This window comes from Phocoena sinus, chromosome 7 (genome assembly GCF_008692025.1).
Source record: "Phocoena sinus isolate mPhoSin1 chromosome 7, mPhoSin1.pri, whole genome shotgun sequence".
Taxonomy (NCBI): Eukaryota; Metazoa; Chordata; class Mammalia; order Artiodactyla; family Phocoenidae; genus Phocoena; species Phocoena sinus.
In genome coordinates, this window is record NC_045769.1 from 39,345,976 (window position 1) to 39,365,862 (window position 19,887).

Genomic DNA, 19,887 nt, shown 5'->3' on the forward strand with positions numbered 1-19,887 from the left:
TTGTTATCTGTGAGGGAATAACACTTTGCAATTCTTATTGATACCATCTCACTGATTGTATTTTCTACCTGTCATAATCAGGGTCTTTATTTATAATAGATTAGTGAGAGCATAAAGAGAAAAGGATTTATTTTTAAGAATAATGCGTCTGCCTGCCCTCCAAAAAGGTGTGAATTAGCAGATTCACTCAGAGACTTCAGCTCTGCTTTAAGATGTTTCTTTGCGTAGGTCTTGACACATGATATGTAGGTTGTTCCTGAAATGGAAGAGGTGAGTCAAGAGAAATGATGGGAAATGTTATAGTCATAAATTTACAGGACGACTACAAATTCCATGTGAGGTAGAATTAACCCCAGAATAGTAGAGATGCCTGTATTCAATTAAAAATACAAAAATGAATCTAGAATCTATTAATGTAAATATACTAGTTGACAGCTAATTATTATATCTCACTAAAGTAATGCTTCATGTTATGCTTGGCTTTTTTCTGAAAAGCAGACGGTCTCTAAGCAAAACACTGTGATTTAATTTGGTCAGCGCTGAAGGTTTTGTTCTAGTCATTAAAATTTCTACCCAACTTAATTTGGTTACCTGCTCTTCCAAAGTGGGGAAGAGGAGAAGACAGCAGTGGTGGAAGAGCTTGGAAACTGAGTCATCTTGACTGAATGTGGTGGGAAATTACATACTCTAGTTGCCTCTTTCTGTTGTGCTTCTGTCCGCCTAGAGGTTGCTTCTTTAGGAAGGGAGCCAGTAGAATACCGCATATTCTCTAGTGTATTATTTTCTTCTAAATGTGTGGTGTCAAAACTTAGCTAGGCAGACTATTGTGTTCTGATGGGACATTTGGGGCCATTCACTTCTTTTTTTTTTTTTTTATTGAAGTACAGTTGATTTACAATATTGTGTTAGTTTCAGGTGTACTTTCACTTCTTAGTACCCAAAACAAGTAAGGAAATAATGGCCTGGATAAAGAGAGGATGTTTACACTGTGATTGCCTCGCCTCTTTTTTTTCCTCCATGGCCAGCTCTATAAAAGGCACCTTTCTTTAGGAAAGAATGAGTTCATTATATGTAAGGTGCCACTGATGTGACATTAGTCATCTGCCTTGCAAAGCCACACTTGGACTAGGGAGGGGATGCGTGCAAACAGTTTTAGTTTGGGGGTTTAAGAACAGGTGCACTCTTCCTGTGATATTTCTACTTAGACAGATGACAGAAGCATCTAGGCAGAAGCATCTCATCCTCCCTAGTTGCTTAGACAGAAGCAACTAGGGAGGATGAGATCTGAAAGGTTTTCTTGGGTCCCTGCTTATAAAATAACCAGCAGCTCTTAACATCTGACTGATCTAGAAGTTGTTTGGGGTCCTGGGCTTGATCATTTATTCCTCAGAAATTTGTAAAGCTTCAAGTGAAACTTTATGGTGCTGCTTGTTTTCTTCTAAAAAGAGACACTTGCAGGATAACCTAACTGATCCATACCATGCTGGAGAAGGGTGCTTCTGTATCTAGGCTTTGGCTTGGTATCACCAGGTAAAACTTTGTCATACTAATTGCTCACAAAATTCCTTACTCACCCATCAGGCCTTCTTAAGTGGCTCAAGAACCAAAGCCTTGCTGCTATAAGTATCTGAGGCTGAATCAGGTGTGTAGGCCATTTGTGCCTGAACCAACTTGTAAGAAAGCAGAGTCTTCCAGAAAACTTGTAGGAAATGATAGTGAGACTTCCCAATGGCACCATCCTCTTTCATTTTATAGTCTACTTCCTTTGGAATACTTGGTAAATTTTAGTTGAAAATAAAGAACAGGAGAATAGAACTATTTATTTTAACAAATACTGGCTGCTACTAACAACTCGGGTGGTGTCAGCCCAGCAACGGGATGGTGTTTAAAATGCCTTATCAGCACTTCATAGGGCTCAAAACGACATTGCCACCCTAAGGACATCTGTGCTTATTCCGAAATGGCCTCAGATGCAGCTGTTGTGTGGCTACACACCCGTTGTCCGGAGTTTCATTATTTCCATGCCAAGTCTTTAGCTGTGGAACCAACCTAACTGGCAGAACGGGAATGTAACAAATGAGCCCTGTGATATGAGTCATATTAACTATTTATATGGAAGAGGTTGCTAAGACAGGAAGCACATGCATAAGGTATCCTGCTGGGACACGTCTTATTGAATTAGGTAGACATAGGTAATGTGCAGTCAACAACCTGCCCTCAGATACGCGGTTCTAAATTTCAGATTGTAATCAAATCAAACTTTAAAAACTGTCTTGGCTATAGAGTGACTCTATCAGTGCTGCTAGAGTTAAAAAAACAGCAGATAAAAGCCTGAGCAGTTGAGGAAGATACATTTCCCTCCTAGAGGAGCTGCTAGCTTTGTTCTCTCTTGGGAAAAAAAGGAGTTTTACTTTTCAACTTAACTCCTCAGGGGACATTCATTGTATCTTTAGCCAGATTTAGTTATCATCATGAAAAAGGAACCAATCAGTGAGGTCCATCTTTGTTGTTTTAACAAACTCTACCATATTAGAAGATATTAGACTTGGAAAAGACAAGGAGCAAGCTTTCTAAGCGTAATTCACTTGAGCGATTTCTGACAGTGTTTGCTAATCGGGTTGTCTCTTAAGGACTGGCATGACCTATTAATGCATTGAATATAAGGCAGACTTGTGCAAAACTGTTCACTGCGCTAGATGTGAAATAACAATGTAAATTATGTTGATTTCCTTTAGAGAGCATCAGACAGCTCTGCTCAGTGATTCAACAATATAAACTGATCCCCTCCTATGTATCAGGCTAAGTACTCAGGATCCGAAAATGAGAAAGACATAGTCCCTGCCCTCAGTATGGTTACAGTTTAGATGTGTGTCTGGTGGGAGGCAGACACATAGGCAGACAATTATAAGACACTCTGCTAAGTGCGGTATTATTAAAACACTGAGAGCTGAAGCTCAGTGAAAACCTGCTGTTTCTAACTGAATGCCACTGTTTAATTTTAAGCAGCTAAAAACCCATTTTACTTATACCAGTTGTCTCTTTGTAAGAAAACTGACTCACAGTGTTTGACTCACGTTTCAGCTGTCTGTGACCCTTATCCTCATGCACCTTGATTGTGTCTGAAGGTTTCTGCAGAGCAGGGACCCCGCAGGCCAAGACTCACTCACGGTCTCGCCCTAGGGTGTGTGCAACTCTCCTGGAGGTTGCATACACCCTAGGGTATCGTTGTCATTTTATCTTGCCTTGAAGTGATCCTCACTAAAGAAGAGGGTTTAGGGTAAGTCAGGGTTTTTAATAAAGCAGCATTTTCCTCCTACTTTCTTCTGTAGCAGGGGTCGACAAACTTTCTCTGTAAAGGGCCAGATAGTAAATATTTTAGGCTTTACAGACCATACATTCCCTGTTGCACCTACTCAACTCTGCCATCCTAACAGGAAAGCAGCCCCAGACAACACATAAACAAATGGGCATGGCTGTGTTCCAATAAAACTTTATTTACAAAGCCAGGGGGTGGGCCAGATTTGGCCCTTAGGCCATAGTTTGCCTAAGGCCATATAAGCAACGTTGTTTTGCTTATGAGCGTTTAAAATTTATTGAAGGGTGAGCTGTAAGGAGTAATGAACATTACGCTTGGGATCAGGAAACCGGTGTCAAGACCTGGATCCTCCACTGCAGCTTTCATTTGATACAAATCAGTGATTTCCTTCAGCCCCAGTCTTCTCAATGAAATGAGGGGATGGGCGAAATGACTGCTCAGATACTATTGATGGCATTCTCTGTTTCTGAAGAGACACAGGGGTCTGAAATTCACCATCGATACGAAATTTAGAGATGTTTTGCATCCACAGGGATCCAGGTAGACTGGAATCATGAACTCAGTCTCACAAAGTGAAATTTAGTAGGAAAAGTATAACGTCTAGTACTTAGGTTTTAAAAAGATACAATGAGGGGCTTCCCTGGTGGCGCAGTGGTTGAGAGTCCGCCTGCCGATGCAGGGGACACGGGTTCGTGCCCCGGTCTGGGAAGATCCCACATGCTGCGGAGCGGCTGGTTCCGTGAGCCATGGCCGCTGAACCTGTTCGTCCGGAGCCTGTGCTCCGCAACGGGAGAGGCCACAACAGTGAGAGGCCCGCGTACCGCAAAAAAACAAAACAAAACAAAAAAGATACAGTGAACGTGCAGACAGTATGGGAGAGTCCTAGGTTAAAGAAGCATAGGTGAAATGTTTGAGCTGATGACTAGTTCATGATGAGTCAACAGAGTCAAGTGACTGCCCCACAAGGCAGAGTGACATTAAGCTGCATTAGTGGGGAAAAGTTCCAGGAAAAGAGGTCAAGAGCCCTTTCTAAGTTTTTGTTAACGAGACCACACCTTGAGTGTTGTGATCAGCATAGACACTGCCCCTTAGGTCAGACTTTGACACCTGGAGAGTGTCCAGAGCAGAGGACCAGTGTGGTGAGGGAATTCCCTACCCTGCATTGAGAGGAGGTTGAAAGAAGTGTCTGTGTTCATGAGTGAGGAGTGGGCAGGGACCAAGGATGTGGAAACTGCTGAACTTAGAGTCCTTGTAGAAAATGACTTTTGAAAAAAAATTTACATCTTTAGCATCTAGATTAATACCCAAAACATAATAGGCACTCAAATATTTGTTGAAAGAAAACCTCTAAGTATGTGAAGAACGTTCAAGTGGAAAAAGTATTCTACCTGTTCTTGGTGGCGTCAGAGACCACAACGAGGACAGTGGAAGGAAGCCACGAGACGCTGCCTTGGTCTCGGCACCAAGAGGGGTAGCCTGCGTCACTGTACCTGGCAGGCAGCCAGAGGGCTGCTTTGGGAGCCCCCCCGCAGGGTGATCTGAGCATAGTCCCACGGTTCCTGGTAGCCACAGTATATTCAGCTGCCCCAGAAGGCAGTTCTGTCATGTCACCTTAAGGCCTCTCTGGCCTTGAGAGTCTGCTGTGTTTGCATTTTTCTGTACACATAGGTTTCTTGTCAGTCTACACTCATATCTCCCAAAGTGCAGTGTGGACTGGTGAGGTGTGAAATGATTGTAGCTATTACATAGACTGACATTTTTTATTTTAATGTTTATGTGTTTCTTTTAATGTGTATTAGAAAAGATATAAAGCTAGCACATCGTAATTCCATCAATATTGTGTAAGACAAGGCTATATTGGAAAAGCAAGTAAAGCTAGAAATATTAAGGAAATGGCAGTGCGTATATCGCAAAAATTGAGAAAGTAGTTAGGTGGATAGCTGAGGTCTGTTATAAGTAAATTCTATTAAACTCTTGTCTAAGACATATAAAAGCCATTTCACTTTTCTTACTAGTATTCCAACTCCCTCTTCTACCTATAATAGGATGCTTTTCTCTATCACACAATCCCATCACCACCCAAGACTCAGATGATTTCTTTGTCATTAAAAAAAAAAAAAAAAAACAGTAATGCCCACTGGAGGAAATTCCATAAGAGGAAAAAAAATAGAGTGAACAAAGGAAGTCTTATAAAATCCCACCACCCCAACTTATCTGTAGCTTTCATTCCCCCTTCAGAATTCCTTCCTGTCTTTGAACCCTTGTGTAAACTTTTTATCATAGGGTAGATGTACTTTACATTTTTCATTTTAAATTGAGCATATCAAATTGCTTTATTGCAAACTCCTCTTTGCTGTGTTTTTTGCTCTCAGCATTTTTGGCCACTTGTCATTCCTCAAACCTCACACAATAATTTCTCAAAATTTACTTTGACCCTGATGTCTTTGTAAGTAAAATGGAATTTACACTGTAGTTCAGGCGCTGGAGTTTCAGCCTCTTCTCCAAATACCTTACCGAGGAAGCTTTAGACACCCTCACTTTTCTTGTTTATAGTTTTCCATGGCATTTTATAATTTAAAGTTTTCACGTGAACCCTATCATTCCATCTTTTGCCTCTGATCTCCCTAGGAGGCCTTGTATCTGTAATATCCTCTCACCAATCCACTAAAGTCTCTTTCCTTCCCATTTAAAAGTGTTTCAGAAATCCATGAGGACTCCATGTCCCATGGATGTATGTAGCTGATGCCCTCTGGTTTAACCTGCTTAAATAAAGCATTCCCACTGTACTCTCTCTCCCCATAACCTGGCTCTGGGCATTTCAATTTACCTTTTTCTGCATATTTATACAATCAAATTATTAGCATACTGCCTATCTCACCCATTATCTGATATGTAGCTTTAGTTTTAGATATGCTCCATATAAATGTCCATTACGTTATTTTGGGTCAAAACATGTTTGAGATCAGGAATCATGATCATTCAACATCCAGTGTTTTGGACAATCCTGGTATGTGGATAATTAGACTTCTAAGGAGTGTTCTGTAGAAAGTTGAGCCCTGTAGAAAATGTGCCTAATAAATAGAAAACAATAATAACTGGTTGTTCTTTTTGTGAATTTTTTAAAGGCTGGATTACAGTGGACCTTCCAGAGAGTTTTTCTTCCTGGTATCCAGAGAACTCTTTAACCCATATTATGGCTTATTTGAATATTCAGCCAATGACACATACACAGTACAAATAAGTCCCATGTCTGCTTTTGTAGACAATCACCATGAATGGTAAGTACTTTTTTTCTCCAACGTTTTTCTTCAGCTGATTTTCTGTGATATTAGTTTTTATAGGAACCCACACTTCTTTTTTAAACATTTTTTCCCTTGGAGAAAATCATATTTTCAGTTAACTACCTCATTTGACTCTTGTTTGTGTTGTCAAATTTAATATACAGGCAGTCTCCAAGCTAGGAATAGATTATGTTCCATAAGACCAATTTTAAGTGAGTTGGGTAGAATTCAAAAGGTTTTTTCCACTGAAGGAAAGTTGCGAGTGATGTTAGGTTCTCAGCAAGACCCTAAATCCCTCTCTGCAGCTTTGGGCCACTCTGAGATCTGACGGGGGCAGGTGGGGCATGAGTAGGGGAATGTCCTGACCCAGAGGTCAGGCAGCTTCTGGAGCAGCCCTTGGGGAAGTGGCTAACACTGGGGGAGGGGCAGAGCAGCTGGGCTGTTGGTGTTCTAGGGAGAGGGAGGGCGGGAGGATGGGGTGCCCTGGAGGAACGGAAGGTGGAAGAGAATGCTGGCAGGCAGGCAGGCAGGAGTGCGGAGTCACAGCAGTGGCCCCTTACCCTAGTGACTGGTTCAAGTTTGTAGCCAGGAATTGCCCCTTTCCTAATTTCTCACACAAAACCAAGGAAAACTGGGCTAGGATTCCCATCTGGGAATTATTTATTCTGAAAATCCCAAATTGCACTCTTTTCATGACATTTATTTTTACATGCCTGCATTTATAGACTTGAAGTATCTTTATAACCCCTGTTTGCTTGTTCCTGTTCATTTTCACTATAGTAACAAAAAAGAGAACATGAGTACGACTCATGGAAACAATTTCTTTGAGTCATGAGGTTAATATTGGTGGGTGGAGGGCATTAAGTTTTAGGACTTATTCTTCAAATTAACTTCCGTTTAACTACAATTTGGAGTCCTCCTAAGAGTAGCTATGGCAGTTATACTAACATAAGTGGATAAAGAAAAACAAAGCTGCTGGACATTCATCTTAAAATGGTTGCCTAACACTAAAATTACAAATGAATAGTATGAACGTCAGTGTGGATTTACACTTCCGGAAGGCATCAGGCTTTCAAAGAGCTAGAAACTTGAATACTTCCGAAAAAGAAAATACATGTACATCTCAGCAAACCCAGTCGTGACAGATATATTTAATAAATTTTCCGAAGTGATTCAGTATAGAATTGAGCACTCAAATTTTAAAGAACAGAATGTCCCATGAGGAAACTCCCTCAAATGTACACATGCATAATTCTTGGATTGTGAGTTATCATCAAGAGAGGGGTTTGAGAGAGAACAGAAATAGGAACTTTCTCACTCTGAGACTGGGCTTTTCCTCAAAAGGGAATTGCCACTAGGTTTGCATTAGAGAAATCCTGCTAATATTCATGCAAGCAAACTACAAGGGGACAACATTTTCCCCACCACCACTGGTCTCATTCTGTCAACATTTCTTAGAAGTGATATAGGGAAATTTCACTGCCATGCTAACAGGAAATTCATGTTGGCCATGTAGGGTGCTACATGGTGGACATTACTGACACGGGGTGAAAGTGGAGCAGTATCTCTCTGAACATCAGAGTGAAACAGATTTCTTCTACAAGGAGATGTGACTATCAGCCTAATGAAGACCCAGCCTGCAGTGCACACAGACTCTCATGGACAAACTTAGATGATTAGAGCTGGAAAGCATTCTTGAGAGCAAATTGAACCGTTCAGAAATTGCTCCATGGGGCTTCCCTGGTGGCGCAGTGGTTGAGAGTCCGCCTGCCGATGCAGGGGACACGGGTTCGTGCCCTGGTCCGGAAAGATCCCATGTGCCGCGGAGCGGCTAGGCCCGTGAGCCATGGCCGCTGAGCCTGCACGTCCGGAGCCTGTGCTCCGCAGCGGGAGAGGCCACAACAGTAGAGACCCGCGTACCGCAAAAAAAAAAGGAAAGAAATTGCTCCATGATGTGTAAGCCATCTCCTGCTTTTCCTTCACAGGTTCCGGTTCAGTGGTAGGATCCTTGGTCTTGCACTAATTCACCAGTATTTGTTGGATGCCTTCTTCACACGGCCCTTTTACAAGGCTCTTCTCAGAATGTAAGAGTGTTTTTATTGCTTATGTAATTAGCATGTAAAGAATGTAATATTTCCTTTATCAAAAAGGGTCTTTTGACAATGTCATTTATCGGCTCACTATCTCAAATCTATTACTTAATAGTGATTTAGATTTCTGAAACTAATCAACTAATATAATTTCAAATGTGGTTACTGGATTTTTCCAGCTTCTGTTCCTTTATTCCTGTCTTGCTCCCAGAGGCTTAGTTTTGCTCCACTCTGAATAATTCATCCTCATTTGTTGCTACACATGTGTCTTCAAAACACTTGTACTTCAAATACAGTGCTGGAATTCCTGTGGTATTAATGCCAGTTATTAATAGAATAGTTGTGGCTTAGTCTTGGTGACTCACAGCCCCCCATCTTTCACAAGATGCATTTTACATTTTGCTTTATGCAAACTTTCAACTGTTTATTCTTGGTTCATATTTTCATTCTCTTTTTTTTTAATTTGTTTGTTTGTTAGAGGTGTGCAGTATTTTTTAAGTCCCATATTTATCTTGAGATCTCTCTATATGCAAGACAGTCATTTACAATGGCAGATGAAAATTTAGCATTCACAGAATTTTTTCTTCATTGTTAGCAGAATGAAAAATTACAATTATTGTGAAATGTAGAGCAAACCGTTTCTGTCCTAGAATCAGTAGTCATTTTCAAGGATGAACAGAAGAAGGCAACTATCTGTGAGGGTAGTAGCTCAAACTTGCAATGAGAAAACACAGAATGATTGCATGGCTCTGACCAGCTCATTCCTTAACCAAGGCCATGTATCTGCTTTCTGTCAAAATGGATGCCTAGAGCTCAATTGAAAGCAAAGTATTTCTAATAGTTCTTAAAAAAGGTCAGTAGGAAGACCTTTGCCATCCTCCCATTTGGTATATGGACCGATGAAGTCCTGGGCACCTGGACACTGGCTTCTGCCTCTCTGGTTCTTCTGGCCCATTTGCACCTTCCCATTTCATTGCCTTATCTCTCATTTTCCATTTAAGCTTCCTGAAAGAGTAGTCTACATTGACTGTTGACACACCCTCAACACATTTTAGCCTGGCTTTTTTTCCCCATCAATAACCTATGGAAGCTTTTAAAGAATGTTTTTTAGTCTTTATCTTAATAGAACATTCTGCTGCTTTTGATACTGTTGACCCCTCCCAACCCCACCACCCATTTCTCTTGCGTTCTTCCTTCACTGGCCTATGTGACACTGTGCTCTCCTGGTTCTCCTTTCACTTTTATGCCTCCTTTGTGGACGTCTTGACTTGCCCTTAAACCTCGATGTTCCTGAAGCTTCCATTCTTGTCCCCTTGCTTTCCTCTCTCTGTGTGCTCTCACGGGATATCTCTTTACCTGTCTCATCTACTCTCCAATCCGCACCCACAGACATGATCTCCCTTGAGTCGTAGGCTCAAGCAGTCAACATTCCACTGAATATCTCCTCTTGTATGTCTCACAGGCACCTCAGAATCAACATGGTTAAAACTAGACTCATCAATTTCTCCTGACCTAAAAATGTACCTTCTCCCTTATATGCCCAGTTACAGATCAAGGTGCCAACATTCTCAAGTCACTCTGGTCAGAAATTGGGCGTCATCCTCAAACAGGGATGGTGAATACACAGCACAATTTCTTCTCTTCCCCACCTCCCACCCCATTCCCATGGTACAGGTCCCAAATCATTTAGGTACTTTTGCCTGCTGAACTCGTTGTGGCCTCAGGAATTTTTCAACTTTTGGCCCTCAAGACTGCCAATGAATCAGAGTTGTCTTGTAACTTGAGTTCATTTGCCATCCTGTTTTAGATATACTTCTTTATACTACCCAGTAAAACCATTTATTAATTTCCACATTCACCTCCTAAATAATTCTTAAATTCATCTTCTCTACCCTAATAGCTGTGCCCTAATTAGAATCCTTATCTTATTTTGGCCAGATTACTGTAGTGATCTATTAATTGGTTTCCACCCCAATGATTACCACCACCACCCCCAATTTTAAGTAATCCTCAACACTGCCACTTCCAGAAGAACAATTTAAAGTCACATCTCGTGTCTCACCATGTCATTCCCTGTTTTAAAACCTTTCAGTAGTTCTGAATCACCAAGCTCCTTAGAATGACGTTCAGACCTGCTCCCAGCTACCTTTCCAGCCTCATTCTTTAGACATTCTGTCTTGTGGTTAACTCTCTGGTGCTGCCAGTATGCTTGGAAAATCTGTATACTCCATCCCTTTGTGCTTTGTTCAGGTTGTCTTCTTCTCCTGTCTCTCTTTTTCCCCTTCTTCTCCTTTTCATCCATTCCCCTTTACCTCTCTAGCTTGAAACATCCTGCAAACTTTAATATAGGTATCATCTGCTCCAAAAGGCTTCTTCTAAATCTCCAGGTCAAAGTAAATGCTTTGCATGTTTGCTGTGGGAGGTCCCTATATCTACCTTATCTTTTTTTTTTTAACTGAAGTGTAATGTACATATAAAAAAGTGCACTAATAGTAAGTGTTACCCACCCTAGGCTATCACTTATCACCTTACGTTAACTTATCTATTTGTGTCCCTGTCTCTCCCACTAGACCATTAGCTCCTTGAGGGCAGTAACTGTTTATCAAGTAGCTATTAAGATATTTGGCACATACTTGATGCCTAATACATGTGTAGACTGAACTAAACAAAATGGTCTTTGAAGTTGGACTGATGGGAGGAAGTTTCAAGACAACTAAAGCAAATCAGTTGCTACCATCTTACAACAGGGTCATATAATAGTAACTCCACCTCATGTAGATCTTCTCTTAGAAAACCATTATAATTGTAGAGCAATTCTGTAGCTTTCAGTTTTCAGAATCACAGAAAGAATAAGAACCATGAAGAAAAAAAGGACATATGTGAATGTGGATCACAGAATCTAGTCTTCTAAAAAAAAGTTAAAATACAGTATAGAAACATATGAAGAATTTCTAATTAGGAGAATGATAATTTAAGATTGTATAACATAGCCAAAGAATACTGAACCCAAGTTGTCAACTCGAGTTCCATTTCCAGCTCTGGCCTTAATTGTGGGTGACTGTGCAAATGGCAGCCACTCTTTGCACCTCCAGTTCTGTGTCTTAAAAGACAAAACAAACTGAGTGATTCCTAAGGCATTTTATATATCAGAATTTTTCAATTTTATGTCAAATTTCTGAATTATTTCACTGGTTTGGTTACTAACTTTGATGAAGAACATTCCAGAAATCACTGCCTATTTTAGTTGATCTTGTTCTTGTCATTATTTCTTAGTTTCTTTCCTCACAACTCTGGGTTTTTGCTGATAGCCATGACTACATTTTTTTTTTCTATCTGTTTATCATCTTAGTCTCTGTGACCTGAGTGATCTAGAATACCTTGATGAAGAATTTCACCAGAGCCTGCAGTGGATGAAAGACAATGACATCCATGACATCCTGGACCTCACGTTCACTGTGAACGAAGAAGTTTTTGGGCAGGTCTGTGTGTGTGAATAACTGGTGACTAAGTGTGGTAATTGAAGACTATTGGTTAGTGAAGAATTAATTCAGTGGCCTAAGATCTGATGCTTATTTACTTGTGGTTGGTTGGGTGGTTTAAACCCAGGTTTATGTACAGTTACAATATTCTTGGTTATAAAGGTTATTCTAATGCCGACTTCAGATTAAAATTTTCTAATTTATAGACTGCACTATTTGTATGTTGTAAACAATCTTTTTATTTCCAACTAAAATACCCTCATAAGATATTAGAATATGCCTTGTACCAAATACAGTTTTTCAGTATCCATGCTACCCCAGAGTTGAATATTAAATTATTTAATTGGCCCTTGTACTTAACTCTCATTCATGTTTAACAACTGAAATGGATTGTTTTGAAGCTGAGAGAAAGTAAACAATATTTTGGTGAAGGTTTGGAAACATTGTTTTTTTAAAAAGTTGGTAGAAGAGTTGGTCAAAAGATTTTCAGAAATTTTATGCTAGCTCATAATTAATATTCTTAGTTAAACATTAATACTTGGCTGGTCTCCTGAATTTCGTATTTTGGAAAAGAAGTTCTCAGTTTAACATTCGCTTGAATGTAATTCTGCTTCCTTAAGGTAAACGTTTACCTAAATATTGGCTTTCTATATATAGTTGATTGTGAATCCTAAAGGAATTTGTGAAAATGTCTTTTTGTCAAACATTCAAATAGCAGTGGGACAGAATCTGGAGCCCTTTTGTTTCCATTTAATAGACTTATTTGTTTAATCAGGATTTAAAGCTTAACCTTGCAACACATATATATATATTTTTTGCAGTATGCGGGCCTCTCACTGTTGTGGCCTCTCCCGTTGCAGAGCACAGGCTCCGGATGCGCAGGCTCAGCGGCCATGGCTCATGAGCCCAGCCGCTCCACGGCATGTGGGATCTTCCCGGACCGGGGTACGAACCCGCGTCCCCTGCATCAGCAGGCGGACTCTCAACCACTGCGCCACCAGGGAAGCCCCACAACACATATATTTTTAACCACTGAGGCTCTCAGACGTCTGCTCATTACTTAGCTTTCCCTGAGCATCAGTGGGTGCCTGGGCTCTGTGCTGGTGCCACACACCCTGCTTGTGGGATGTACCCAGGCCAGGGCAGAGACAGGTAGCTGGCTGATTCCAGCTCATTGGTAGCAGTGGTCTTACAACGTCAAGAGTATTGCTTTATGGTCAGTCCTTTTGTTTTTTAATCGCAGATTACCGAACGAGAATTAAAACCAGGGGGTGCTAACATCCCAGTCACCGAGAAGAATAAGAAGGAGTACATCGAGAGGATGGTGAAATGGAGGATTGAGAGGGGTGTTGTGCAGCAAACAGAGAGCTTAGTGCGTGGCTTTTATGAGGTAAAGACAATCAGCAGGAGTGGGGTTCTCAGTCTGATGTCAGCAATACCTTGGTCCACTTCACTGTACTTCATATGTGTGCAATATTTCCATTTCTCTTTGGTATATTTACCGTTGCTATTTCAGTTCAAACACTTCAACAATTTTCCCTGTATGTTTTAAGAACACAAAAAAAGCTTATTGCCCTGTTACAAGAAAACACTGAAATAAAATGACCTGCATACAAATAGCATTTGACGATTTAATGACCACTAATAACATTTAAGTCACGCATTTTACTCATGCTTAGATATGTGTAATCAGATCTCATGCCTGATAAGTGAAATGATTGTATCTGAGGGTCAGAATGAGTTGTAACAAGTATTCCATATGACTTCTTCTGTGAAAAAGCCATAGCTAAAATAAAAATAAACTGTGAAAGTGACTGGAGCACTAGATCTTCTCCCAAAGAGAAAAAAAACTGGATTAATCAGTGACCAATTATAAAACAAAAATTCTGTTGAAAACCTCATCAACCTTGTACTAAAAATATATTTGTAGAGAGCTTTACATGTTTTAAAGTGCCTCCACAGAATACATCCATAGTATTCCCAACACTCCCTGTGCCCTCCTTTTCTGATGAGGCTTAATTATAGCTGAGGCTTCTCCAGGTTCTTAAGCCATGTCCTATATTCTTTTTATTCCACAGGTGGTGGATGCCAGACTGGTATCTGTTTTTGATGCGAGAGAACTAGAACTGGTCATCGCAGGCACAGCTGAAATAGACCTAAGTGATTGGAGGAACAACACAGAATATAGAGGAGGTGAAATTTGACTTATAAAGTTTAAGCTGGATTTAAAGTTTCAGATGAGAGGGAAGCAAGCGGTTTGGTACGTTGGTCTGGATCCAGGACAGACAGAGGCACTTGCGCTCTAATCATAGGTCTGATGCAGTCTCCTTTGAGACCTTGGGCAAGGTACATGCCCTTCTTTCCCTAGCTACCTCATCTGTCAAGTGGAAGGAGAGCTGTTTACACACCATCTCAGGATGTCATAACTCTTAATTGTTAGTGAAGAAATGTGGCCATAGGAACATCAATTAATGGTTTTACGGTGTTGTTAGTGAAGCACCAGGGAGCTCATATCCAGCTGGTCAAACTCCACCTATTCTGCCTTCATTCTCAAACCTGAAGAGGCATACCCTCTGAGCTTCTTAATGAACAAACACAGTTTTTCTACATTTCACTTGAACTGCTTACCAGTTGTAATTCACAGTTGAAACACATGAATGGAGTAAGATATGGTTCTCAGATTTAAGGTTTCTTGAACAAGCCCTTCTAAATTTCAAGCATTAAGTTCAACTGAAAAGGAAACTGCTGTAAGGTTAGTTAAAAACTACACACGTCACCAAATGGGAAGTTTTAGGACTGGCATTTCTGTAGATCAATACAAATTTTCAATTAGTAATTGGCATCGAAGCCTGTGAAACTTGCTGAATCAAGACGCATGGAAAGGGACCTGATGCTAACCCAGAGTTAAAGTTTTATTCAATACTTTTAATCAAAGAAAGAATACATTTTCTGAAATTTATTGTAGTGTTATAAAGTGTTCAGAAAGTCGTGACAAGTGACGGTTGGTTTTTGTTTTTGTTTTTGAACTCAGAATGTAAGAGGTTAGCAGTGGTTCTGAACTTGGAGAGTGAAGAATACAATCTTTAAGTCACTGAATTAATCAGTTAGACTAAAATGAGAGCTGAGCAGTTCTCCAATTATCTGTAAATTGAAACAGAGATTTAAAAAAAAAAACAGTTAAAAAGTTTGGAGTACAAAAAATACCTTAACATTGGCTCAGTTGCTTTTGTTTTGGCCTCTGCTTGGCTCTTCCAGCCCATCACTGTTGCCCTGGGCTGGCCTTGCCCGTCCATTTTCTCTGAAAGACGATATTAAACTTCAGTGTCCATTGCTGCTATTTCTGAAGTCCAGTTGCTGTAATAACTCTTTTCCCATTGGCCCCGTGTATAATCCAAATATGACCTTGGCTATTATAACTTTGTTAACTATTTTCACTAACTAGAACACAGTTTCTCCAACATGCTACATAACTTACATCTTACCATAAATGCTATTAGCTCATTCCTTCCCCCCCGTCCCCAACCCCCAGGAGATTCTAATAGCAATGCCATTCATCAGGTCAGCCAGTTTTGTATTTACGCAGTATAGACTTTTATTCACTGTATATGACTAATCGAGTACCTATTTCTATGGTTATTGTCAGTCTTATCAAATGAAATCCTTGAGAGGAGAGGGCTGGGGGGAGGGGGCAGGAAAATGGCGACATGCCCAGCTGCCATGTTTGCTAACCCAGCTACTTGGCACTGAATGAAGGGGCGGCTTTGCTGCCATTTGCCATATGTTCACAGGGCAGCTGTTTATAGAGAATAGGATGAGACATTTTCACTCCTCCTCCTCCTCCAAATGGTTTGGCAGAGACAGCAAAGGAGAGGCATAAAAGGGCTGATTCAAAGGGTCAGAAAACTTTAAAGCTATAAAGAGCCAACGCACTTATTTTATAGATTAGAAAAGTATTTGCTCAGCACCAAACAGCTGGTCTTTGCCAAAGACAGGACAAGGAGCCTATGCATCTCCGTGTCCAGTCTAGTTGTATTTACGTTTCATTTGGATCCCTTTCTTCTCCAAGGGCATCGCTGATCAAATGGTAAACAGTAAGGCAAGATTCTCCCCAAATCCTACAGCCACGGAAACATGTGAGGAAAAATTTGAATGAAAATGGTTTCCACCTACCTTCTATTTAGGACTTAACTGCTGTTGACTCAGAATTAGAATAGCTCTCTATACATTGAATATGTCAGCTAATTGGTTTGAATCACTAACTGTGCCTTAATCCTCGTCAACCTTCTCTCTGAACTTAATTTTTCTCGGCAGAAGGTTTTAGAATCCACAGCTACTTCCTCAATCCACCTGTGGGATGATACTTTTGACATTTTATTAAATTCTAGTAAAGTATGGAATAAAAGTAACATTTAGGTTGATGATTATTTGAGATTTATTAGTTGAAGGAGTTAAAGTAATAAACTTATTTTCCCTTTTTATTAATAAAAAGTAATTTGCTTTTAAAATATGAACATAATATATTGTTTTAAAATGGTTTGCAATTATATATTGATTTGAATAATTATTTGATCTACGTCTCTCCTTTACCAGAAGCCCTGTGAGGGACTATTTCCTTTGCCATTGTCCCCCAAACTTAGGACACTGCTTGGCATAGCAGTGCTAGAAAATTATTTCTTAAATAAATGACCAAAAAGGTTAAACATTTCCAGTAACAGCAGTTATATTTTTCAGAAATGATATGGTTAAAATAACTCATTTGTTTTCTTCCCTCCTCTAGCTTCATTTAGTGACCACTAAATGGAAACAGAGGTTTCTTGGTTTCATTTAGTGTTTTGTTTAACTTCTGACACTCATGTGATCACATTCGCAGTGTAATTCCTTGGTCTTAAATTATAAATAACCTTTAACGAATCCAAGATGATGATTTATGTCTGGGGGTCTTTTGTCGACTTGCCAGTGTCATGGTGACTTAAGATAGAAAACTCAAAGTAACACGGGCTTTCATGATTGGTTTGATAGGATATCATGACAATCATATTGTAATTCGGTGGTTCTGGGCTGCAGTGGAAAGATTCAACAATGAACAACGACTAAGGTTGTTACAGGTAAGATGCCATTAGTTCATCTTTTTAATGCATTAATATAGTTATTTTTGGAATTACAAATTTTTAATAACTGCTAAGTATACTCAGTAAATATATTTAGGTTTATCTACATATTCCGGATATACTGTCTTCAGACTCTCCTGACTGCGTGGGTCTGTGGTTCCATCACTATGCAGAACATCCCCAACCTAGTCCAAGCATGTCATTAGAGTTGTGAGGAAGTACCAACTCCCATCCAAGAAACCCAGCAACAGCGTCTGCCTTTACAGCAGTTGGATCCCTTCCACAAGAGGTCCCTGGGTACTCTGCAGACCAGCATCCCTGGCAACTGAAGGAGATAATCTTCAGTCCCTTAAGAAGTGACCCAGTTCCTTGATAAAGAGTCCTCTCTTTTCTTCCATCTAACGTTCCACAAATTTGAGATAATATTGAAGTTTAAGAATACTGGGAAAACTAACTCATTTTCTTGTGGTGTTTATAGTTATACAGGGCAATTGCTGGTTGGTTGCAGCTAAAGAAATATCAGACATGAGGAAGCCTTTTGGTCACTCAGGCAAAGCCTTACCAGTAGGCTGGATCTTGGCTCCTTTGGATCACAGATCTGGGTCTCACATTTGCAGGACTAGAAGTTCTTTTTGTTTTTCATTCACCTCAGTTCGATCAGGGACTAATACTGAGTTGACTTAGGTTCATCGATACGCCCACTTTATTAATCTCGAATGGGAAGTATACATGGTTTGAGCTTCTAAGCTGGTCAGCTGTACAGGACGCTGTATCTTCTACAGATCCTCCGCATCCCCTTCCTCTTTATAACGCTCTGTCCTTCCTTGGTATTCTCCAGCTCTTTGTCAGAATTCTCGTGTTACAGCTATTCTGTGTCTGTAAAGTTTTATCTTTGGAGCTTTTCCACCAGTGGGCAGCAAGCTGCTCTTCCCCAGCACCTCTGCACATGAACGATGCCAACCTTGCCTGGAGCCTGGTCTCTAGGCTTCACCTTCTCCTTCTGTTTTCTTGGGTTGATAGTTTGTTACAGGCACATCCAGCATCCCCTATGAAGGATTTGCTTCTCTCCGAGGGAGTAACGGCCCAAGAAGATTCTGTGTGGAGAAATGGGGGAAAATCACCGCTCTTCCCAGGTAAAGTAGAAAATATTTCTTTACTGTCACTGCAGTGTTCTAGGTAGGACCTTTAGCTTATATATATATATTGATTTATTACCATTTTTATGCTGAAAGTTTGGGAGAGTGGAAAAAACTTTTAGAATGAATTTACCTCAGATTACCTTTTTAAATGAAGGAAAAAAGGTCTTCCTGGTCATACTTGGAATACATACATACGTATCTTTTTTTATTTTTATTGGAGTATAGTTGCTTTACAATATTGTGTTACTTTCTACTGTACAGCAAAGTGAATCAGCTATACGTATACATATATCCCCTCTTTTCTGGATTTCCTTCCCATTTAGGCCACCACAGAGCACTGAGTAGAGTTCCCTGTGCTATACAGTAGATTCTCATTAGTTATCTATTTTATACATAGTATCAATAACGTATATTCATACGTACATATCTTAAAATACAAAACGCAACAGAACCAAAGCACTTGTTAGCAAGAGGAAAAGCAACGTTGGTCATCATACTTGTGGCTTCTTATGATTGTGGCTCTAATTTACGTTTCCAGAAGCTCTAGTTTTAAGTTTATCATTGGTAACTATTTAGAATCCCTTCACTAAAAATGACCATTGTGGTTTCTAAGGAATATTAAGTCATGTAATTGTGCTCTGTGCCTCTTCAGTCTCTATCATACATGCCTTACCTCCCTGGGAATGCTCTCTGCATTGTACTCTCATTTGTAATAAGATGATACATTTCCTTGGAGTGGAAAAATTTGCTTTTCTGCTGCTACTAATAAATGTAAGAGACTAGTAAGGCAGTCTTGGTGAGTAAAAAAAAAAAGTGTTTTGTGGGGAATGGAGCAAACTGGAGCTGAAGCAAGAGAAAAGGAGGGAGCAAATGAACAAAAGAGGAGTAGAGAACAGTTGGTTTCAGAACTCCTTTATCTAGTCAGCAGTAATATATTGAATTTTTGAGGTAAAAAGGATTGCCTCTCATTTTACTAATAATGAAATTGCAATCTGGGGAGGTTAAATCTTCCCGAGTGATATTAGTTTCCTCAAGATGTTATCCTGAGTTTGTTTAAGTACAGTCAGCCCTCTGTATCCGCAGATTCAACCAACCACAGATTCAACCAATTACAGGTCAAAAATATTTTTTTTAAAAATTTCTAGAGGGCTTCCCTGGTGGTGCAGTGGTTGAGAGTCCGCCTGCCGATGTAGGGGACACGGGTTCGTGACCCAGTCCTGGAAGATCCCACATGCCGCAGAGCGGCTGAGCCCGTGAGCCATGGCTGCTGAGCCTGGGAGCCATGGCCGCTGAGCCTGCACGTCCGGAGCCTGTGCTCTGCAACAGGAGAGGCCCGCGTACGGGGGGTGGGCGTGGGGTGTTCCAGAAAGTTCCAAAAAGCAAAACTTGAATTTTGCTATGTTATGGCGACTATTTACATACATTTACATTGTATTAGGTATTTCAAGCAATCTAGAGATGATTTAAAGTATAC

The 19,887-nt window shown here is 40.3% G+C and overlaps 1 protein-coding gene across 2 annotated transcripts in view; it reads left to right on the forward strand.

The window, feature by feature from the left end:
* HECW2 (HECT, C2 and WW domain containing E3 ubiquitin protein ligase 2) overlaps window positions 1–19,887 on the forward strand; it is a 250,867-nt gene that overhangs the window by 210,121 nt on the left and 20,859 nt on the right. For both annotated transcript variants that reach the window (XM_032637764.1, XM_032637765.1), the window contains exons 21-27: window positions 6,442–6,594; window positions 8,583–8,681; window positions 12,037–12,166; window positions 13,410–13,556; window positions 14,245–14,359; window positions 17,186–17,271; window positions 18,295–18,407. In XM_032637764.1, coding sequence (XP_032493655.1) covers window positions 6,442–6,594; window positions 8,583–8,681; window positions 12,037–12,166; window positions 13,410–13,556; window positions 14,245–14,359; window positions 17,186–17,271; window positions 18,295–18,407 — 843 coding nt within the window. The remainder of the gene's footprint in view (window positions 1–6,441; window positions 6,595–8,582; window positions 8,682–12,036; window positions 12,167–13,409; window positions 13,557–14,244; window positions 14,360–17,185; window positions 17,272–18,294; window positions 18,408–19,887) is intronic.